The sequence below is a fragment of the Gadus chalcogrammus genome, chromosome 14, assembly GCF_026213295.1.
Source record: "Gadus chalcogrammus isolate NIFS_2021 chromosome 14, NIFS_Gcha_1.0, whole genome shotgun sequence".
Lineage (NCBI taxonomy): Eukaryota > Metazoa > Chordata > Actinopteri > Gadiformes > Gadidae > Gadus > Gadus chalcogrammus.
Window position 1 is genome coordinate 18,185,621 of NC_079425.1, and position 24,117 is coordinate 18,209,737.

General features: G+C 45.3%; 1 protein-coding gene across 1 annotated transcript in view; it reads left to right on the forward strand.

The window, feature by feature from the left end:
- LOC130403567 (ras-specific guanine nucleotide-releasing factor 1-like) overlaps positions 1–23,490 on the forward strand; it is a 28,418-nt gene extending 4,928 nt beyond the window's left edge. The window contains exons 2-27 of the mRNA XM_056607982.1: positions 1,061–1,167; positions 1,542–1,689; positions 2,620–2,712; positions 4,244–4,497; positions 4,865–4,944; positions 5,384–5,577; positions 6,132–6,241; positions 6,709–6,827; positions 7,292–7,452; positions 7,717–7,780; positions 8,653–8,795; positions 9,353–9,435; positions 10,304–10,552; positions 12,913–13,277; positions 13,779–13,895; positions 17,376–17,546; positions 18,097–18,203; positions 18,978–19,090; positions 19,781–19,841; positions 19,928–20,034; positions 20,287–20,371; positions 20,849–21,046; positions 22,195–22,274; positions 22,556–22,673; positions 22,954–23,022; positions 23,398–23,490. Coding sequence (XP_056463957.1) covers positions 1,061–1,167; positions 1,542–1,689; positions 2,620–2,712; positions 4,244–4,497; positions 4,865–4,944; positions 5,384–5,577; positions 6,132–6,241; positions 6,709–6,827; positions 7,292–7,452; positions 7,717–7,780; positions 8,653–8,795; positions 9,353–9,435; positions 10,304–10,552; positions 12,913–13,277; positions 13,779–13,895; positions 17,376–17,546; positions 18,097–18,203; positions 18,978–19,090; positions 19,781–19,841; positions 19,928–20,034; positions 20,287–20,371; positions 20,849–21,046; positions 22,195–22,274; positions 22,556–22,673; positions 22,954–23,022; positions 23,398–23,490 — 3,489 coding nt within the window. The remainder of the gene's footprint in view (positions 1–1,060; positions 1,168–1,541; positions 1,690–2,619; positions 2,713–4,243; positions 4,498–4,864; positions 4,945–5,383; positions 5,578–6,131; positions 6,242–6,708; positions 6,828–7,291; positions 7,453–7,716; positions 7,781–8,652; positions 8,796–9,352; positions 9,436–10,303; positions 10,553–12,912; positions 13,278–13,778; positions 13,896–17,375; positions 17,547–18,096; positions 18,204–18,977; positions 19,091–19,780; positions 19,842–19,927; positions 20,035–20,286; positions 20,372–20,848; positions 21,047–22,194; positions 22,275–22,555; positions 22,674–22,953; positions 23,023–23,397) is intronic.
- The last annotated feature ends 627 nt before the right edge of the window (positions 23,491–24,117 follow it).

The following is a 24,117-nucleotide window of genomic DNA, read 5'->3' on the forward strand; positions in this document are numbered from 1 at the left end:
GTGTGTGTTGGTGTCCTGTGTGCGTGTGAGTGTGTGTTCGTGTGTATGTGTGTGTCTGAGAAGAGGAGGAGTGGTGTGAAGACTCTGTGGTCCATGGAACAGGATCCCGTATCGGGGTTCTTCCCCAAACCAGACTGAGTGGAAGGACTTGCGAGGCTGTGTTATCTCATAAGCTGACAGATAATGTCTCTGTGTGGCACTAGCAGCGGTGCGCTAAATATAGCCGTCTAAAAGGCTTGACACACTAGCTCACAGGAAACAAGTGCCTGGATGCACGTTATTGACAAAGGCCCGTTCTGCCGCTCATCAGGAAATATGCTACATTACTCCCCTTCACAGATGTGCTCTTGGCATTTGGGAATTGAAAGCCAATATATTGCATTGGAAGTGGTCTATTTACAAAGCCTCAGTCTTATATAATTGGTGGCATTTGTCTAAAATAGATTGATTGTGCTATTGTTCCACCAGCCTGCGCTGAAATGCTAATAGAAAATAACCACACTTTTGGCATCATTTGTTTAAAATATTGGTAAAATTGCCAAGCAAGGAGAGGGGTCAGAGGTTCGAGGTTAGATTTAATTAATTTGCTGCCGAATTACAGAAATTGTAGAAATGGGGAGAAACATGTGGTCAGACAGCGTTCCTGCGTCCAGAGCGTGTAGCCCGAGGAGATTCTTGAAGACTTTCATTACAAATGCACCTCATCCATAAACAGCACACACACACACACACACACACACACACACACACACACACACACACACCCACACACACACACACACACACACACACACACACACACACACACACACACACACACACACACACACACACACACACACACACACACACACACAGACTACAAACTACTTCCTTATTGGGATCACACTATCTCTATAAATATGTAAGAAATGAGTAACAATTAAATATTTTCTCACTTTCAAAATAAAAGCACCTTCTGTATGATCTCCATCTGCTGCTTCCGTTCTCCCGGCGACATTGATGAAAACAAAGCTCTAAACCCTAAGCGCGTGTGTTTGTGTTGGTGCTTCTGTTGCAGTACTACTTCACCATCACGTTTAACCATGACAACCAGAAGGCGCTGGAGCTCCGCACCGAGGACGTCAAGGACTGTGATGAGTGGGTGGCGGCCATCACACAGGCCAGGTACTAGCTAATACAGACACCTTTAACCTTTGCCCCTGACCTTTCTACTGTCTAGAGTCTTCCAACAAACAGGAACAATGGGAGAAGGGCCTATGTTTAGGTCATTTGTATTGACCCGTTGGTCATCTAACTACCAGGTCATCAATCAATTATATTTTATATAGGGTGATTTAAGTTCTAAGATTTTATCTATGGTATGTTACACTTATGAAGATAGCAGTGAGGTGTTGTTTAATCAATCATTTTATCAGCCAATTATATTTATTTTGTGTCTGTATTTCTCTATCTATGTGTGTATGTGTGGGTGTGTGTGTGTGTGTGTGGGTGTGTGTGTGTGTGTGTGTGGGTGTGTGTGTGTGTGCATGTGTGTGTAGCTACAGGAATCTAGCCACGGAGCATGAGACCCTCATGCAGAAGTATCTCCATCTACTCCAGATAGTGGAGACGGAGAAAACGGTTGCTAAGCAACTTAGACAACAGATAGAGGATGGTGAAATTGAGATTGAGCGGCTTAAATCTGAGGTAAGTGTTTTTACCGCATAAATCCTGCGTGTGTGTTTATGTGTTTAAGTGTGTGCATACAAGTGCGACTGTGTGTGTTAGTGTGTGTTATTAGCTTTGTAATAAGTAGGGATATAGTTTGAGAGAAAAGAAGAAAAAGTATGAGAGAAAGTAAACAAGGAGAGAGATGTGAAGGGATACAGGGTTGAGCATTCCCAGATCTGATACCCTAGCTTAAACAGTTCCCTTCACATCCCCAGTCCACAGCAACATCGTCAACACCCCAACTCAAGGGGCACCCTAACGCCCCTCATTAAACCGCTGCTACCCGCATGCTTTGTCACCATTCAATAGAAAGAAAGAAAAAAAGCTCCATTGCATCTCCCTTAATGTGCTCATGGAGGTTCCCAAATTAACGAATGATTTCCTTGTGTTGGATTCAGCGGCTATTGTAGCGCAGGCTGCAGCACACAACGGCCCATTATCAACTCATGTCTTAGCTTCTATATCAAACTGAGACGTTCTTGCTGTTCCCCTTCATGCTTTCATTTATGGGTGAAAGTTGAAGAAATGTTGCAGTTTCTTCTCCTCATGTGTCATGCCTTACCAATGCAAGGAATGCCTCACGTCTGCCTGATCCACCAGATAGAGAGCCAGTAGAGAGTACAGACAGGAGGGAGTAAAAAGAGGGTAAAGCAAGCAGTAGTCGAGCGAGATAACGGAGGTTAAATACATTCGCTGCTCATGATCGACTACCCTTGAAATAAGGGCATTTTCAATACAGTTTATGAATATTAAATGCAAGAAAAATAATAATCAAATAATAATCAAATCATTGTAAAAACGTAAGCAACATTAATAAGGGTGAGGAAAGAACTCCAGAGAACAACCATATACGGTCTAATATGTGGTGACTGGTTAGCAGAAGTAAGGGTTCTCTTGGTTGGTCAGATCGCCGGTCTTCTGAAGGACAACGAGAAGATCCAGGCCACTCCTGAGGTTCCCCCCAGTGACGATGACACGGAGCTCAAGAAGATTAAGAAGGTGAGCTCTAAGGATGAAAGGACCATAGGAGAGGATGATTTGAAAGTGTTAGAATCATTTCTATGATTTTAATCAAGGGTTTGATTGACTCGGCTCCACTTCCGCCTGCCTGAAAAAAATATATTTCTGTTCAAATGGATTTGATGTGCAGACTGCACTTTTTCTCGAAGCGTGTAGGAAGCAGTACTCTTAAATTAGAAATAGCTCCCCTTTGACTCTGATATGTCCTGCCGAGACATTGGCCTAACAGAGGGTGGTGACTGTACAGGGCAGCACTCAGTTAGCAGTGATGTGTACCTCAGGATTTGTTTTCCCTTCCAGATTCAGGAAAGGTTATGTTAAGCCACATCCTGCTTTCACCCCCTGATAGTCCCAGTCGGGGGGATGCCTGGTAGAAACCACAGCCAGATCAGTCAGCCAGTCAGCGTTGTTTACTGCTGAGCAACCTCACAGGCTTAGTTTAAAGGGGCCCACACACAGCCCAGACTCAAACAAACGGCCAACTGCCTTTATCTAACTACTCCGTTGACTCTCGTCTGACCAGTTCGGCAGAAAAGTTGTACGTTCTGAGCTTGTATGAGATGCAACAAGTCTCCTTAACATTGGTGGTGCTAGGCTCGTGGCGCTAGCCCGCCCCTCCAAGAAACCGCATTGATTCGCTGGTTGTGTCCTAGCAGCAGACAACCAATCAGAGGCTCCGATCCTCAGACGCCAACGATCTCTGACTTTGCATGTTGAATCAGACAGGACACCATCAACGTGATTCCAAAAGCTTCCAACACAGCTTAACACTAAAACAGATTTGTTCCCGAACGGCCAACAGTTGGCCCAGTGTGTTCCACGCTTTAGGTCCTGGAGTACCTTCCTTGTCAAGGAACTGCCAGCTACATTCAGTTACCTGAGCAACACAAAATGCAAAACGCTAATATATTTTGTGAATTTATTGGAGTACTCAATTACATTCCTTGTGTAGTCAACATAAAAGCTACCGTTACAGTACAGTAGAAAACAATTGAGTACAGACATATGTTTGTGTTACCACAGCTTTCTCAAACACTCTTTCTCTCTCACACACACATACACACACACAGACACACACACACACGCACGCACGCACGCACGCACGCACGCACGCACGCACGCACGCACGCACGCACGCACGCACGCACGCACGCACGCACGCACGCACGCACGCACGCACAGACGCACGCACGCACGCACGCACGCACGCACGCACGCACGCACGCACGCACGCACGCACGCACGCACGCACGCACGCACGCACGCACGCACGCACGCACGCACGCACGCACGCACGCACGCACGCACGCACGCACGCACGCACGCACGCACGCACGCACGCACGCACGCACGCACGCACGCACGCACGCACGCACGCACACACGCACACACACACACACACACACACACACACACACACACACACACACACACACACACACACACACACACACACACACACACAGCCAGACCATAACATACCGGTCCTACCTGTTTCCCACCCCATCAGGTCCAGAGCTTTCTGCGAGGCTGGATCTGCCGCAGGAAGTGGAAGACGATCATCCAGGACTACATCCGCTCCCCCCACGCGGAAAGCATGAGGAAAAGGAACCAAGTGGTGTTCAGCATGCTAGAGGCGGAGGCTGAGTATGTCCAGCAGCTGCACATCCTGGTCAACAACTTCCTGAGGCCGCTTCGCATGGCCGCCAGCTCCAAGAAGCCCCCCATCACCCACGACGACGTCAGCAGCATCTTCCTCAACAGGCAATGACTCTGATAGCGTTAGCATGCTAACTCTACACATGGATACCCCCCCCTACCCCAAGATAACGTTACAACACTCATTGTTTGCTCTTATATTTAAGTTGAATGTTTGACTGAGGATAAGATTAGATTTAGAAGTTAAATAAGAAACAACTTTGAATATTTTATGATTTAAAAATTGTTTAAAGTTCTTAAGATCTGTAATTCTTATTTCTGGATACTGTATTTGGCCGTTGGTTGGTTGTTTGCATTGTTGATGAAGCAACAACACCAAGCACCACAACAACAACAACTGAAACAACAACGAAACAAACATCACTGCAATAACAACAACGTTCCCCTGGTCTTGTGTTGTGTTACCCTGCAGTGAGACCATCATGTTCCTGCACCAGATCTTCTACCAGGGCCTGAAGGCCAGGATTGCCAGCTGGCCAACACTGGTGCTGGGTAGGAGCATATCACTTTAATCTTCCCTGAACCAAACTTGCTCAACACATCCTAAGATTCTTCACACAATCTTGGGTGCTAAAACGATGTATCATAGATGGATTTGGATGCTAACTAGCCACCATGTATTTGGACCAACGTTGTCTCGTTTACGACATCTGCATTCACTCCAATGACAATCTGCTGCTGCCACCTTCTACTGCTAACACTAGTACTACTATGATAACTACTAATACGCCAACTGCTACAACTATTACTGCTAACGATGACGATAATAATGATAATAGTGACAATGATGATGTCATTGGACAATTATATGGTTCTTGATCATATCATCAATGATAATATAATTTAATAATAATAATAATAATAATAATAATAATAAACAATAATAATGTTAATAATATCGTATTAACACCAACACTACTTCTGTCCACAGCGGACCTGTTTGACATCCTGCTGCCCATGCTGAACATCTACCAGGAGTTTGTGAGGAACCACCAGTACAGCCTGCAGATCCTGGCCCACTGCAAGCAGAACCGGGACTTTGACAAGCTGCTGAAGCAGTACGAGGCCAAGCCCGACTGTGAAGAGCGCACGCTGGAGACCTTCCTCACCTACCCCATGTTCCAGGTTCGATGGCTGCCCAACCTCCATTACCTTACCGCGGGCTGACTGCAGCACACATGGATACTTCAGGAAATGCAAGAGGGGTGTTTAGTAGGATATGAAGTGGATCACTAATTACAAAGTCTAAGCGGGGAAAGTCTCAGATGCGGCACACTTCTGTCATTGCGTTAACTGATTGCCAACTTGTCTTCCAGTAATATGTTCTTATATTACTCTTGGGAAATGTTAGTTGTCCAATTATTGAATCATTACACATAAGATTCATTATGATGATACAATATAACATCATTGCTTTGCGTGGTTCTCAAGGTTTTCGACCCCTGATGGGGTGAGTTGCTGCTACCCAGGCAGTATAACGTCCCCCATCAATTTCTCTTTACCTCTCCCTCTATCTCTACCATTGTCTCTCTCCCTCTATCTCTACCATTCTCTCTCTCTCTCTCTCTCTCTCTCTCTCTCTCTCTCTCGCTCTCGCTCTCGCTCTCTCGCTCTCTCTCTCTCTCTCTCTCTCTCTCTCTCTCTCTCTCTCTCTCTCTCTCTCTCTCTCTCTCTCTCAGATCCCGCGCTACATCTTGACCCTACACGAACTTCTGGCTCACACGCCTCACGAGCATGTGGAGAGGACCAGTCTCGACTACGCTAAGTCCAAGCTAGAGGAACTGTCCAGGTCAGCAGCGACAGTAACTCACCGACGCTCCATCGTAATGAAAAGACTCTGCTTCAAGTACCACTCCCCTTACTACTCAGGACCTCAGAGCTTCTACAGAAATCAGTGGGCTCTTAATCAATAACGGCCCTTACAAATAGAGCGATTGTGGGGCTGCAAGGCATACTACTTTCTGACACTTCGTTTGTATTGGTATAGCATCTTCTTATAAAATGTTATATTTTTTTTACTGGAGTATTTTACATACTGTTATGTGAAGTGCCTTCCAGTATTTAGAAAAGTGTGATCCAAATAAATTGAATTGTATAAAACTAGATTTTGTATTATGTGTATATTTAGATATATATCCTGCTAGTGTGCTAACCATGTAGGGAAAACATCTCGTAGTGACCCCTGGGTCCCAAACGAATCCGTCCGTCGTCACAGACAACAGAGAAGTATAGAGATTAACTTTTGGTCTGGTCCAGGATCATGCACGACGAGGTGAGCGAGACAGAGAACATCAGGAAGAACCTGGCCATCGAGAGGATGATCGTGGAGGGCTGTGAGGTGCTCCTGGACACCAGCCAGACCTTCGTCAGGCAAGGTGAGCCCTGCTGGACCTGCCCAGGACCCAGCGCATATGTTGGGCAGTACAATGACCAACCCATGGTCCTTTCCATTTCAAATATACTGAGATTGCGAGTGTTTATTGATGTTGTTAATAAATATTATATTGACTGTGTTTGTGTGTCTGTCTTTCTGTCTGTCCGTGTATGTTTGGGCATGTGTGTATGTGTGTGTGTTTGTGTGGGGGGGTTATGTGTGTCTGTGTATGTGTGTGTGTGTGTGTGTGTGTGTGTGTGTGTGTGTGTGTGTGTGTGTGTGCGAGTGTGTGTGTGTGTGTGTGTGTGTGTGTGTGTGTGTGTGTGTGTGTGTGTGTGTGTGTGTGTGTGTGTGTGTGTGTGTGTGTGTATGTTGTGTGTGTGTGTGTGTGTGTGTGTGTGTGTGTGTGTGTGTGTGTGTGTGTGTGTGTGTGTGTGTGTGTGTGTGTCCGGGCCTCCTTGGTAGGCTCCCTGATCCAGGTACCGATGAGCGAGCGAGGCAAGATAACAAGGGGACGACTGGGCTCTCTCTCCCTGAAGAAGGAAGGGGAGAGGCAGTGCTTCCTATTCTCCAAGCACCTCATCATCTGCACACGGGGCTCCGGGGGGAAGCTGCACATCACCAAGGTACAGAGATGGGTTGTTAGCCTAGCCCATATGCTACATGCAGCTAACAGCTTACAACTGGAGCTCAATCTGTTTTCATTCATTTAATTGCTAAAATGTTTTTGGTATTTTAAAGTTTTGTTGTTATTTCATCTTCTCCCGTCCAGTATTTTAGACTGCAGCATTCATAGTAACTTAAAGTCATGATGTCTGTCAACAATACACTGTTAACAAGTTACAAGTTGTGTGCTACATCATGTTATGTAATTTGACCATTGACCACAGAATGGAGTCATCTCTCTGATCGACTGTACCTTAATGGAGGAACTAGAAGGAACGGATGATGAAAGTAAGTGTCTTCTAATGTAATCAATAGTACTCAAGAGTATTAAATTAGTATTAAAGTAGTCAACTGTATGAAATTAGTTGAAGGAGCAATGTAACAAATTTACTGTACATAAAAAGAAATCATCATGAATCATAAATTGACCATCAGAGATTAACCAGAGAGAAACTATGCTTTAGCCAGTATGCTCTCCTTTGAAATTTCACTTCTGTGTCGGAACATTTGTTGTTGTTAGGGCCTGTGTGTTATGATTCACTATTCTTAGAAAACCCTGTGGTAGCCAGGTAAAAACCAAATTGGCACACAAACACAATGTGCTTCAGCCATGGAAGCAAGCTAAATAACTGGATCAAAGGAGATTGTACTAGATCCTACCTGAACTGCCTCGTCCTCCTTCGAAAAAGCCTAATGACCAGGGCTTTGCTAAAACACGGGTACATCTTTGCAATTGAAATATAGAGACAGCTTAGAGCCCAAAAGGTTTTCAAGATGGGCTTGTTTATAATTTGCGTATAAAGCGTATAAATGAACTGGTCAAATGACTAAAAATCATCAAATGTCTAAAACTCGATGCCACCTCTCATTGTCAAAATAGAATAATTGCACTTGTTTCAAATTCTAATGTTGCAATTGTGTTCCTGACCTCAATCTGGCAACCCAGGTGAGCTACGAGTCTGGGGAGGACGGGGCGGGTGAATCTGGACTGCAGTACCCATTTCTAACACTCGGGGTCAATGTTAAATATAGTACATTTAATCACTGTCAGAGCATTTAACTGCACCCTGTTGTAAATAAGGGAATTGGATCGAAGCATATCTCAGTGCGATGTAACTGTTCAACTGACTGGTCTTCTGCGGTTTATTTCAAACTCCCAGCCAAGCCAGAGAAGACTGGGCAGGATGTGGAGCATCTGGACTTCAAGGTGATCGTGGAGCCCAAAGACATCCAGTCGTACACGGTCATCCTGGTGCCCTCGTCGCGCCAGGAGAAGGCTGCCTGGACCAGCGACATCAGCCAGGCACGTGGTCCCACAGCCCCCCTCCACCTCCCTTACACAGCGTCGCCTAGTCATAAGGGATCGTCAGACCTCAGCCAGAGGGATTCATCATTATTACCCATGTCTCTATAGTGGAACATTATAAACATCAGGATAAAAAATTGGCGCTAACCTATGACAATTTATGCTTCCCAAAATATTAGGATTAGTATATTATTTAGCTTTGAACAACAACATATTTTTTTCAGTAATTCACATTCCTATGTAGGTTTCCACATACTTACCCCCAAAATAACAATTACTGCAATACTATCCCGAGCAACTTGCATATACCAGTAGCATTAACCTAAGCACCTATGTACAGTATTGCACTGGCATTTCTTGGATGTAAGCAACGTGAGATAAGCTTGGGCAGACAAGCTAAACATTTTAAACATTTGAAAAATTGCCCCCTTGGCTCTACATATATTGTGCATATTCAAGGGTTGAAAACCCAGGTTTGAATTAAAGCCCCGCTGTTTGTGGGCGTGGGTCACCACGTCGTGCTAACGATTAGCATTTCCCCACCTCGACAACAGTGCATCGACAACATACGCTGCAACGGCCTGATGATGAACGCCTTCGAGGAGAACAGTAAAGTCACTGTGCCACAAATGATTAAGTGAGTGTTGTCGTCCTCCCCCCCATCCCCCCCGTCCCCCCCCCCACTGCAATGCACATGTACCGCATCATGCATGGAACACAATTACACGGGGGACGCTTGTGTTGGGCGAGCAACCATTGTGTTGGTAAGGACGTGGTAGTTGCGTCAACACAGAGGTACTCAAGAGACTCAGCCTTCGCAGAAATCAAGGTTCTAAACAGGCTGTTGGTTTGTTTATCTGTGTGTGTTTGTGTGTGTGTGTGTGTGGGTGTGTGTGTATACGTGCGTGTGGGAATGAGATGGAGCCCCTATTCAAACAAAACAGAGGAAGTGAAAATGTCCCTTCTTCTACATGTATTCTGTTTTTAAAAGACTTAGAAATCAAATTCAGCAATCAAATCAGAATGATCAGAGCACTCCATTTTTCATTGTACTGCTCACATACTCGTATGATTGTACACATAACAAAAACATCTACTTGAAAAAATGATATCTACTTGAGAATGTAATTTAGGTTCACCATACAAGGCAGTTGTCTGGATCTTTATCAGGATACAATTGAAATTAGTATTCATAATCAGGTTGTTGCAGCAGTGTTGATTCTATAAACCCATTGAGAAGCAAACAGCCATCAGTAAAACAACATTAGTATCCCATACTTCACATTCAGAAGACACTTTTATCCCAAGCGACTGGCTGAGATCAATGAAGTCACGTCATCAGAATTAGAGCCGTTAGAATAAAAGCGATAGTGCTGCACAACTAACCCTTTACAATAAGGGTGCATTCATTAATGAACAGTTAATTAACAGTTACACCTAACAATATTGTAGAGTATTTCTTATTAGCGGTATTAATACACCTCGACCCCGACCCTCCCCTGCAGGTCGGACACCAGCCTGTACTGCGATGACGTGGACATCCGCTTCAGCAAGATGATGAACTCCTGCAAGGTGCTGCAGATCCGCTACGCCAGCGTGGAGCGCCTGCTGGAGCGGCTCACCGACCTGCGCTTCCTCTCCATCGACTTCCTCAACACCTTCCTGCACTCCTACCGCGTGTTCTCCAGCGCCGACGTGGTGCTGGACAAGCTCATCACCATCTACAAGAAGCCCATCAGCGCCATCCCAGCACGGTGAGACACGCCCCTCAAAAGAAAAAAAAGACTCAAGCTATTGTGTCTGGAGAGCGAAAGCTGTGCAGTGCTGCCTTGCGGTACCAAACAGTGGAAGAAAGGGTTTGTTGTTGGGTTTTATCAGCGGCCAAGGCCAGGGAAAGCAGCTGAAAGCCCGGAGGAATGTGACAGGAGGTTTGGGTAAGACGGAGACACAGTGGGGGGTACCACATGACATTCACTACCCTGCATCGCTGATAGCAACACAGCAGCTGGTGGTCCAAGTCCTTCACTCTCATCCCCCTCTTTGTCTCTGGTATCCCTTCATTTTTCTTTCCTTTTTCCTCTACTTGTATTTCATTGTTTCATTCCTTCTTTCTTTCTTTCTTTTGTGTTGTCCTGACTCTCGTTCCTCTGTTTTTCAATCCTTTCTCTCTCTTTTTCTCTCCCCTAGTCTGACCATCCCTCTCTCTACTGCACTGTCACCATGGCAACTCTTCACTCTGCTGCAGGATCCCACCCTCTCCTTTTCTCCTTGTCCTCTCTCTCTCTCTCTCTCTCTCTCTCTCTCTCTCTCTCTCTCTCTCTCTCTCTCTCTCTCTCTCTCTCTCTCTCTCTCTCTCTCTCTCTCTCTCTCTCTCTCTCTCTCTCTTTCTCTAGCATTAAAAATTGAGTGTGGCGCTTTGCACCCAGACCTTCTCTCCCTTTTCTCTCCCTTTCTTTTCTCCCCCTTCTCTTATGCCCCCCTTTTGATTCTCTATTCTCCCTCCCATGTCCTCTCTTCCTCCGTTCTCTCCTCACCTCTCCTTTCCCTGTCCCATCTGCTCCCCCCTCCTCTCCTTCTCTGGTCCTCTCTTCTCTAGCTCTCTCTAATCTTACTCTCTCCTCCTCCAATCTCCTTTCCTCCTCTTGTCCTCTCCTCCTCTAATCTCCTCCCTTCCTATCTTCTCCTCCTCCCTTATCTGCTTCTCTCTCAAGTGTTCTTCGTCCACATCCTCTCCTCTGAAGTCCCGCCTCTCCTCTCAAACTTCACTTATTCCTTCATCTCATTCGATTCTTCCCTCTCTCAGCTCTCCTCTGTGCTTCCTTCCTTCTGTGCCTTCCTCCTCCTCCTCCTCCTCCTCCTCCTCCTCCTCCTCCTCCCTGAGTGATTTGGTGATGGAGACAAACGTGGCCACAGCTTCTCTCCCCCCTCCTCCCCCCAACCCCCCCTTACCACCACCACCACCACCACCACCACCACCACCACCACCACCACCACCACCACCACCACCAAGTCAGGACATGAGGCTCCCTGCTCGCCCACTCCTCTGCTGCAGCCCCCACTGTGGTGGAATCCATATCCCTCTCTCTCTCTCTCTCTCTCTCTCTCTCTCTCTCTCTCTCTCTCTCTCTCTCTCTCTCTCTCTCTCTCTCTCTCTCTCCATCTCCTTCTCCAACTCCATCTCTATATCTCTTTCTGTTGCTCAAACATAACCGGATCTCTAGGAATCTCTCTCTCTCTTTCTTTTTCTCTCTCCCGCCTCTCTCTCTCTCCTTCTCCATCTCTCTAACTCCTCCTCTATCTCTCCCCCCCACCTCTCTCGCTCTCTCCCTTTCTCCTTCTCGCCCCCCCCTCCGCCACCTCTCTCTCCCCCCTCTCTCCCTGTGTGTGTGTGTGTGTGTGTGTGTGTGTGTGTGTGTGTGTGTGTGTGTGTGTGTGTGTGTGTGTGTGTGTGTGTGTGTGTGTGTGTGTGTGTGTGTTGTTGGTGCGGGCCTCCCCTGGGTTGCTGTTGGCAGAACCCGTGCCTCCCACACTGTCACTTGCCATGCTATTTATAGGCCCTGGGAGGGGGTGGTTCTCTGCAAGGAGGAGGCTGTCTTCAACAATGTAGCTTAAATAAAGAGGCAGGGGCTCCTGAAGAGCTCCGCAGTGACTGTGTTGTGGATGGCGCTCACTGTTTAAAAACAGTGTGTGTGTGTGTGTGTGTGTGTGTGGTGGTGCTCATGCTCAGCATATCAGCAGCCCTGTTCGCCCTACCCTGTTCCCTCCGGGCCTGCTGGGGTGAACAGGGAACATCTGCCCCTGTGATCATGATCACATGCATTTACAGGTGTTTCGGGAAAATAATGATGGCGATATACCTTCTTTCTCTCTTTTATTCCTTTCCTTCTGTGGCCCCTTTTCTCATATTCTCTTCTCTCCTCTGCATACATCCTTTGCTCCTCTTATCCCACCCTCCTCCTCCTCTCTTCTCTCCTCTCCTCCCTCCCTCCCCCTCCTCCTCCTCATCTCCTTCCGTTCTGCTCCCTTCCTCTCCTCCTATCTCCTCCACCCCCCTCTGTCGCCTCTCTCTCCTCCTCCTCCTCCTCCTCCCTCTCTCCTCCTCCTCCTCCTGTAGCTCCCTCGAGCTGTTCTTTGCGAGCAGCCAGAGCAACAAGCTCCTGTACGGCGAGCCGCCCAAGTCACCACGCGCCAGCCGCAAGTTCTCCTCGCCTCCTCCGCTCTCCATCACCAAGACCTCCTCGCCCAACCGCCGGCGCAAGCTCTCCCTCAACATCCCCATCATCACGGGGGGCAAGGCACTGGACCTGGCCGCCCTGGGCTGCTCCCCCAACGGCTACACCGGCCTGCACTCCACCGTGTCGCCCTTCAGCAAGACCACGCTGGACATCAACAAGCTGTATGTGTCCAGCAAGACCCCCCCCGACGACGGGGACACCAAGGCCGAGGGCAAGGCCGAGGACTCGCCTCTGTCCAAGCAAGGTTAGCACCTAGTGGGGTTACCAGTGGCGCTCCGGAGGGGGGGGCGGCCCAGACGGGCTGAGGGGGGCCGGGGTACAGTATAGTAGAGGACAGATGGAGTGGAGTATGCGCTCTCGGTCAGATGGAGACCAAATGTTGTTCTTTGGCACCGTTAGATCATGTAGATGATACAAAGAAACAAACAAACAATGATTCAATCAGCTATTGCGAATGCATTAAATAATAATAATAATAATGTGTAACATGACAATATACCAACAACACTACATAAGGGCACACAACGGGGCACATTATTACAGCTGAGAATTACCTTATGTCCCTTACGTGTCATGTGACGTGTGATCCTCTGTGTCATGTGATTTATCATGTTACGTGTCGTGTGACCTGTCATGTGATCTGTATCATGTGATTTGCATCATTTCATTCATCATGTGACGTGTCAGGTGACGTGTGTCATGTGATGTGTGCACTGTGATTTATCACGTGACGTGATTTGTGCAGATATGGCAGTGAGGGAGGTGTGTGACGAAGAGCCCCCCCCAAGTGACGAGGTCGAGGCTGAGATGTCACCCCCAAAGTCCCCCAGCACTCCCAAGAATGTCAAGGCCAAAAACTCTGGTGAGAACCCATGTTGAAGGTTAAGATTGTTCCGGGGTAAATCGCACCAAAAAAACGTTTAGTTGATCATCCCATTTCTCTCATCAGATATCCCGAACATGTCATCCAAATTTCTAAGTGTAGATAAAATATCAATACATATCATTTCAGAACGCTATTTAAAAACCCTACAAAATAACAGATGACACAAACGACGCAAAAGCATTTCGTTAAATTATAATATTTAAGATGGGCAGTTATGTGTAAGAGTTTCCTTTCGTTTGCTTATAAAGCGTATGTCATTATTGTATGCCGGTGAAGCATCTATGTTGTTTGGCGACTATATAACGGATGAGGCACGAGGCCATCATGGAAGATGATGGAAGATGCTTGGAAGTTCTACTTTGCAGAAACTCTTTATGTGCTGCGTATGTGCAGTGCAACAGGGAGGAAAACACCCTCCCAGCATTGAGAGGTGTGCTTCTGGCTGGACCGATGCCCTGATCCCCCTCACAGGCCTCCGTTCAGGCAGTGATCCATACGGGGGATTCCACACGGAGTCACATGCTCTCCACACAGCTATCAAGGGACGCGTCCCCGCACCACAATGACCGAGACAAATGATACATCACGAACAATCAATACACGTGAACCCCCTCCATAACAGTTGAAACACCATCACCAACATCAGCACCATCACCACCGTGCTTTTTCTTCCATTCTCTTCTTGCTGGTCCTTCTGCGTCTTTGTGCACATAACAACACAACCCATCCCCACCGCGTTCTCCGCCCACGATGCCGGGAAGCAGGGAAGCCATGGCCTGGCGTGTGTAGGTGGAGGGAAACCTGGTACCTTAGCAACCATGTGCGAGTTCTGCATCAGCCGCCCCCGGTCCAACACAGGGAGGCAGGGAACACAAGATAGAGAGAGAGAGAGAGAAAGAGAGAGAGAGGAGAGAGAGAGAGAGAGAGAGAGAGAGAGAGAGAGAGAGGAATGGATAATGAGGGAAGTGCAGAGGGATAGGAGATTCATGAAGGAGGGGAGTAGAAAAGGGGGGAGGTAGGGTGGACGTAGGGAGGGTAGAATAGGTAAGGGAGATGTGTTTTTGGGGAGGGGGAGGAAGGAGAGAGAGAAAGGCAGAGATGGAAAGAGGGAGGAAGGAAGAGAGAGGGGGAAGAAAATAGAGTGAGAATGAGGGGGAGGGAACGGGGGGGAGATGGAATTGGAGGGAGAGGTAGAGAGGGCGGAGGGAGAGTGAGGGGGAGGTAGAGAAAGAGCAAGAGAGAGAAAGAGAGAGGGGGAGGTAGAAAAGTAGGCACATTGCCAAGAGAGGGGAGACACGTTATGTTGAAGTTTACAGAGTTCACTGTTGTTACGCACGTGAACACGCGGCACACAAGCACACGCCTATGTACACCGCACAGGGTCCTCTCCATTGTGAGCAGTGATGTTATGCACGCACATGTCCGTGTGCGTGTGCGTGTGTGTGCGTGTGTGGACTTGCACCCACCCCCGCTATGCTAAGGAGCAGCAGGCTGCGTTTCGTTGTTTGGCTAAGAGAAACGTCACGACCCCTTCCTGTTGACGGCACGGAGACATGGAGAGAGAGAGAGAGAGAGAGAGAGAGAGAGAGAGAGAGAGAGAGAGAGAGAGAGAGAGAGAGAGAGAGAGAGAGAGGATGAGAGAGAGAGAGAGAGAGAGAGAGAGAGAGAGAGAGAGAGAGAGTTTTTAATGCCAACCAGGAACATTTTTCTTCTTTGTCTTCAGTAGTGTGGTCTATGAAGTGAAGCGCTTATATTTGACAACTGTTGGCCTGTCTGCTTACACAGCAGATGCCAGCCAGCAGCTATCACTGCAGGGCTAGGGAGGAGAAGAAACAAACGTATTGTGGAGGTCTGGGTCTTTGTTTGGAGAAAGTTAAAATTTTTCCAGTTTCTATACATTGCGGATTAGTCCTTTTAAAATAACCATCCTCATCATCATCATCATCATCATCATCATCACCATCATCAGCATCATCATCATCATCATCATCATCATCATCATCATCATCATCATCATCATCATCATCATCATCATCAGCAGCAGCAGCATCATCATCATCATCATCTTCATCATCATCATCTTCATCATCATCATCAACGTCACAACCATCATCATAATCTTTATCATCTTTTTTAATTATTGTTATTCTTCATCATTGTCCCCATAACCATCACAATCATCATCATCATCATCCTCATTATCTCACACGATTAAACTCGGCCATTAAATAAAATGAATAGCCATCATAAATTCCTGCGTTAAGCTCGATGGTAAGCTGGAGGTTGTATGGTTTGGATCGTCTTTCTGTTCTTACGCTCTGCTGCTATCTGCTGGTTACAACTGAGAACTACAAGATCTAAGACGCGATGCATGTTATGACCGTTTGCATCACTTGAAGTAAAGGCGCGTTCAAGGTCCTGGTGATAACAAGACGCCTCGTCAGTGATGACGCTCATGCTTACGTTTGGAATCTAAAAGTTCTTCACAGCAAGTTTTTTTTCATCCAATATAAACCAGTTAGAACTAAACAGAATTTAGTAGGGTCAGATTCAAGTTCAAACGCCTTTATTTCCTTGTAGCCTATCACCTATTTACCTTTTGCTTTTATTTATGAGAAGCATATTGTATTGCCACTGTATGGAAGGCTACACTTGCCCTTATCTTACCAGTACACAACGTTTAAAACTGAGCAAAGTCGATGCCATTAGACGGTAACAACGTCAATTAATAGTAAAGTATGTATTACGATGGTTGATTCTTTGATATTGAGTAAAACGTTAATGTTCCGCCATGTTCATGCGTGTCGCTAGTAAACCATACGTCTCCAACTGAGCAACTCTGTCATCGAAATCTGGCCCCAGTTGCAGAACGAAAGTAGAATCAGCAGAGCGTCATGAGGTGTCGTTCACAAGAACTTTCCGACGTCGCGAAAATGGTTTCTCCATAATTCCCAGTGATATGAACGCGCCATATTACCCTATGTAGCGGTGACTGACGATGCAAATGGATAATATTCAATCTTTCAATATATATCAATATTTGAATGAGTTAAAATGCAAGGTCCATGCTGAATTTTTGAGTATTTGAGTAATTGAGTACTTTATTTGTCCTGGGGGAAAGTATTTTCTGTCAAGATACCTCAGCTCGAGATGGAAACATTATAGCCTAATATAAATAGATTATAGAAAATTAAAATAAAAATGCATAAAGATAATTAAACACAAAATAAATAAAGTAAATAAACATGTGGATGTGCACACTTTATGTTGTGCACAACATCTTTATGTTGTGCACAACATAAAGATGTGCACATTTACGTAAACATTTACATGAAATAAACAAAAGTTTACAACTATAACCATAATGTGGCTGAAATGCTTGGCTGATGATATGAGCACCAATGCTGTGATATGAAACAAGGGTTACATTTTTCTCTTCCCTCCCCTCCACCATAGAGTTCTCTCTGTTTTCATTTAACAACGGCATGGTGGTGTCTTCGTGTCGGGAATTGGACAACAACCGCAGCGCCCTGTCGGCCGCCTCCGCCTTTGCTATCGCAACCGCCGGCGCAAACGACGGCACTCCCACCAAGGAGAAGTACCGCCGAATGTCCCTTGCCAGCACTGGTCAGTACCCTGGGTAGAAACTAGAATATAACAAGGTGTCCTTTGTTTTATGAATTGAAGAGAACTGGGCTTTTTTTTTTTTTAATCCCCATTTGAATTAAAGCAGATTCCCTTTAATGGTGATCAGAAATGTTTTTGTAATAGTGATGCGAAGGAAAATCTCAGAAATGTATAAAATATATACCAAATTCTAGTCCTGGTGTGTGTGTGTGTGTTTATGTATGTATGTATGTATGTATGTATGTATGTATGTATGTATGTATGTGTGTACGTGTGTACGTGTGTACGTGCGTGTGTGTGTGTGTGTGTGTGTGTGTGTGTGTGTGTGTGTGTGTGTGTGTATGTGCGTGTGTGCGTGTGTGTGTGTGTGTGTGTGTACGTCTTGTTCTTTTCAGAACTCGATGTTCTAAATAACACATTCCAAAGCGCATTAGCTTAAGTAGCCAGGCAGTGTTGTGTACGAGTGGAGTATGAGTTTTTAAATACTGTATTTGAAGAGGGCCAGGATTTATAGCGGAGTGTGAAGGTCACATGGTCTTCTGTGTTCCAGGGTTCCCCACTGACCAGAGGAACGGGGACAAGGAGTTTGTGATCAGGAGAGCTGCCACCAACAGAGTCCTCAACGTCCTGCGACACTGGGTCTCCAAGCACGCCCAGGTTTGCCTGCCTGTCTCACTGTTTGTCTGTCTGTCTTTTTCTGTCTGTCTGTCTATCTGTTTTTCTTTCTACGTCTGTCTGCATGTCTGTTGGTGTATCTGTCCTAGTGTCTCTCTATCCGACTATCTGTCATACTGTTTCTCTATATTTCTGTTCATCTATTTGTCTTACTGTCTCTCTATATCTCTGTCTGTCTGTCTGTGTATTTATCCTACAGTCTATATGTCTGTCTGTCTTACTTTCTCCATATATCTTTCTATGTCTGCTTGTCTGTCTGTCTGTCTTTCTACCTGTCTTCCTGTCTTTAAGACTAACTGTCTGTCTGCCTGTATGTCTGCCTAATCTATGTCTGCTTGCTCGTCTGTCTGTCTGTTTTTCTTACTGTCTCTTTATATGCATATCTGTCTGTCCTACTGTCTCCCTATATGTCACTCCTTCTGTCTGTCTGTCTGTCTGTCTGCCTATCGGTCTTTATGTCTGTCTGTCAGTCTGTCAGTCTGGTCTATCTTACGACTTTTATTATCACTGTTTAGTTTACTGTTTACGACTATCTCTTATTTATTGCCGTTTCACTCCCCCCCTCCCCCCATCTCTCTCTTTTCTCTCTTTCCTTCTCTCATCCTTCATGCCTCCATCTCTCTTCCCACACACTCGCCCGCATGGTCACCGAGACTCCCGTCTCTATGTTATCATGTTCCAGTACTACCGTCTCTGCTATCATGTTCCAGTACTAGCGTCTCTCTTGTAACGTGTTCTCCCCCCACCGCCCACCAGGACTTTGAGGTGAACACGGAGCTGAAGCTCAGGGTGATCAGCTTCCTGGAGGAGGTCATGCACGACCCTGAGCTGCTCACACAAGAGAGGAAGGCCGCTGCCAACATCATCAGGTGCACAATAATGAGGCAATATCTCACCAAATGGGCTGGCTGATCTTTTCTCAGCTTCTATTATAACACTTCTACAAGCGCCATTTGTTAGTTAACAGTAATAAGCGGCAACAGATTATGATCTGTTTGTTTATTCAATCATTTATTTTGCTCTGCAAACACAAATAGTTCCTCAGCTTGATGGGACTAGAGTGTTGCCAAGCAACGCATACACATTTTCCTGCACACTAGCTTGCTACTTTGTGTAGGTCTGTATGTTTCCATTTATTGTGCAACCAGTGAAATAAGATTCTGCTGACAGTTGCTTTGGTGTCATTGTGATTTTGATGAGTCAACAGCTTGTGTTAACGTAATTAACGATTAATAGAAGTACCTGTACAGAGGAGTGATAAATATAGTTACTATAGTTAACATTCCCAGTGTTGTAACTCTTTATTAGCACTCATGGAATGTTTCTTGTCCAATCAAATTACTTAGTTGGCACCAGCTGTTCTTTTACAATGCTGTATTTATTTTTAGAATTAGTATTTTAGGGACTGTCTGGTGAAATGTATAGTTGCTGTGCTTCCCTCCCTCAACCTATGTCCTCTGCATACTAATGTTTCCCTGCCTTGTGTTTTGTTTGTACTGTGCATGACGAAGAACTACAAAGACATTTTTCTAATAGCTATGTTCATGTGCGCCCTGCAGAACTCTTACCCAGGAGGACCCTGGGGACCACCAGATCAGCCTGGAGGAGATCACACGGATGGTAAGAGAAACCCTTGCAATTCACCTGCTGTCCTCAGGAGGCCGCCAAAGCCTACCTAAGTCTGATGCCTGTGGTCTGTGTTTCAGGGACTGGAAGGGGGGAAGTCAGAGCCGTTTGAGAGCCACTCTGCCTTGGAGATAGCAGAACAGCTCACTCTGCTGGATCACCTGGTATTTAAGGTCATCCCCTACGAGTGAGTTTACACACACACACACACACACGCACACGAACACACACACACACACACACACACACACACACACACACACACACACACACACACACACACACACACACACACACACACACACACACACACACACACACACACACACACACACACAAACACACATAAAATACACCCACGTGAGCAAGACACAGGAGTGGTCAATTATATTGTTCATTGAATTAAGGGTTTATTCTACAATGTTCCTCAATTCTTCAGGGAGTTCTTTGGTCAAGGCTGGATGAAGAACGACAAGAATGAGAGGACTCCATACATCATGAAGACGACCAAACACTTCAATGATGTGAGGGTTCCTTACTTTATACCTTTACATAGATTGATACATGGAAAGAATCCGATACATGCCTTCAAAGACGAAGCTGTATGCATAGATACCTGCATATATACATATAGATGCATAAATTGATATATACATACAGAAGATTGAAAGATACATAGTTGCATATATATCAATAAATTCCTGGAACTAGATTAATTGATACACAGACAGAAAGATCTATATAGATGGAAACATATATAGATACAAATATATAGATGTGTAGATAGATAGATAGATAGATAGATAGATAGATAGATAGATAGATAGATAGATAGATAGATAGATAGATAGATAGATAGATAGATAGATAGATAGATACAAACATACATTGCGCATATATAAATAAATTCATGGATACATAGATAAATATATATAGATAAACAGATGCTATGCAGTTGTTGTATGGACGTTTCATTATCTCCTACCTATCTACGTTCCCAGATCAGCAACCTGATCGCCACGGAGATCCTGAAATGGGACGACGTGAACCTGCGGGTTGGGGTTCTGGAGAAGTGGGTGGCGGTGGCCGACATCTGCCGCTGTCTCCACAACTACAACGCTGTGCTTGAGATCACCTCCTCCCTAAACCGGAGCTCCATCTTCCGCCTGAAGAAGACCTGGCTCAAAGTCTCTAAGCAGGTCAGCTCCCCTCACTATTACTATTAGTATCAAGCAGGTCAACTGACCTCACTATTACTATTAGTATCAAGCAGGTCAGCTGACCTCACTCTTACTATTAGTATCAAGCAGGTCAGCTGACCTCACTAATACTATTAGTATCAAGCAGGTCAGCTGACCTCACTATTACTATTAGTATCAAGCAGGTCAGCTGACCACACTTTCATTATGAGTATCAAGCACGTCAGCTGAAAACACTTGTAATATTAGTATCAAGGAGGTCAGCTTACCACACTAATACTATTAGTACCAAGCAAGTCAGCTGACCACACCTTTATGATTAGGATCAAGCAGGTCAGCTGACCACATTATTACTATTAGTATCAAGCAAGTCAGCTGACAACACTATTACGATTAGTATCAAGCAGGTCAGCTGACCTCACTAATACTATAATTATCAAGCAGATCAGCTGACCACACTTTTAATTTGAGCATCAAGCTCATCAGCTGACAACACTTTAAAGTATCAAGCAGGTCAGCTACCCTTACGATAAACACTTATATTTACTTTTCCAGAGGCACTTCCTCAAGTCAGACTCTGTCACAACTTTTATTTGTTTTTTTCTGAGCCCGAACTGTTCATGTACGCCTTCGCGATATATACCAAATTGCATGTGATTCTTGTGGTCCCCCTGCACTTTTTTCTTCTGGTGTCCTTTTTTGTGTGTTTGTGTATTATCTATTTATACTATTTGTATTGTTTTCTGAAGTTTATTTTTTACTGCACTGTAAGGTCCACTCGAGTGTCCTGAAAACCACCAAACTATAATATGTATTGTTCTTAGTTGATAGTGTTTATTTAGTTATCTAATCCAAAGTGATGCAATGTGAATTCAGATAAATGACAAGCCTTCCTTGGACTGTTGGAAATGTCTTAAAGACTCTGTATTGGATTTTGAAGCAGTTATCAATTGTTGTTTTTTTCACTGATTATGAATTTGCTAAGACGGGCTTGCCAGTTGTCATTATCTCATCATGCTCAACTTTGACCTCTGAAAATGTCATGTGTGTGAAAAGGTGGGGGGGGGGGGGGGGGGGGGGGACAGTAGTAGGAATAATGACAAGCGTGTCTGATCTGATGTTTGCTTTGTGTGGCACCATGTCATCAGACCAAGACCGTAATTGACAAGTTACAGAAGCTGGTGTCGTCTGAGGGGAGGTTCAAAAACCTCAGAGAGGCTCTGAAGAAGTGAGTATATTGAGATATGAGGAAGTGAGAAACTTAGGTCACTTTAGATACTGTGTATGCCGGATTGTGCGTGACTTTTGCGTGTGTGAGCATTAAGGGCACATGTGTGAGTCTGTGTGTGTGTGTGTGTGTGTGAATGACTTTTGCATTCGTGGGCGTGTGTGTGTTATGTGTGCGTGTGTGTGTGTGCGTGACTTGTGAATGTGTGTACTAGTACATGCATATGTGAGTGTGTGTGAGAGCCTCCTCTCTGACCCTCTGACCGTGGCTGTCCTCCTCAGCTGTGACCCACCGTGCGTTCCCTACCTGGGCATGTACCTGACAGACTTGGCCTTCATCGAGGAGGGCACCCCCAACTATACCGAGGACCAGCTGGTCAACTTCTCCAAGATGAGAATGGTAAGCGACGCCCATTGAGTGACCTGTGTCATACTTTTCAAAAGATTTTACTACATGAAACACAGAGGCTGTCAGACGCTTCGTCTTGCCTGCTATGTTTCCAGTTTGTTTATGATAAACCCAGGAGGTTCACATAGGTTCCCTTGTCACAACAGACCTTCACATAATAAAGTTCACAAGATGGTTAACCTTAACCTTTAGTTTGTCTCAATCGGTTAGTGCCTGTATAGTATCTTGAGTCCGTTCATCCTGGTTCAAGCCCCTTTGTTTCTGTGTTTAGATATCCCACATCATCCGGGAGATACGCCAGTTTCAGCAGACAGCTTACAAGATTGATTATCAGCCAAAGGTAAGTGGATGGTTTTAAATAATATACGGATATAGCATATCGCCTCCTCTAACTGCTGTGACTGTTTTGACTGTACAGTTGAATAGTTTAGACTCAAAACAGTGAGTACAGTCCAAACTTAAGAAGTTTGGCCTGTACTCACTATTCTGACTGTCCCAACTCTATAATTGTCTGTCTGTACTGTTTGGACAGTGTACCTATCTGGCTCTGTTCTGACTGTACTTACTGTTGACTGAGGTCAACTGTATTATCTTTGTTTGTACAACTTTGTATGTACCTTTCAGAAAAGTCCAAAACAGTTGTTAAGGTCCGAGTGTTAAACTGTAATGTTGTGACTGTACCAAGTGTTACTCACCTGTGCTCTACCTTCCTCAGGCATCCCAGTATCTCCTGGACAGCAGCAGTGTGTTGGATGAGGAGAGCCTCTATGAAGCGTCGCTGAGGATCGAGCCCAAGCCCTCTTCGTGAAGAGGAGCCCTCCTCTCTCTCCATCTCTTTCCTTCTCTCTCTCTGTCCCCTCTCTCTCTGTCTCTGTTTCTTTCTCTCCCTATCCCTTTCTCAATCTTTCTGTCTCTCTCTCTCTCTCTCTCTCTCTCTCTCTCTCTCTCTCTCTCTACTCCTCTTTCTCTCTCTTTCGCTCTCTTCCCCTCCCCCCCCCTGTTCGTCACCCAATGTACAGCAACTAACTGATCATATTGTACATAAACTAATATTTGTATGGAACACATGTATTAGACTGTGCCCTTCCAGTATGTGCACCCCAAATGGATTTGTTGTGTACTGTATATTTGTTATTAGGAATGGAGTATATATATATAGAAGACCAGCTGTATTGTTTATAGAGTTACAAAGAAACAATATTTATATGTTATATTATTGTCTTGAAAGATTCTCTCTCTGTCTTTCTTTTATTATTATTATTATTATTTTTTAATAGATTAATTTCCAAGGTCCACAACACATTTGACAGCCTTAAGGAACAATAGACTACAGTCTTGTGTTCACTGGAGGAACATTACCGAAGTCCCATTATTCATCTCAAACATTAGGCACTGCCCTAAACACAGATATTACAAATCAAGTTAACTATAACAT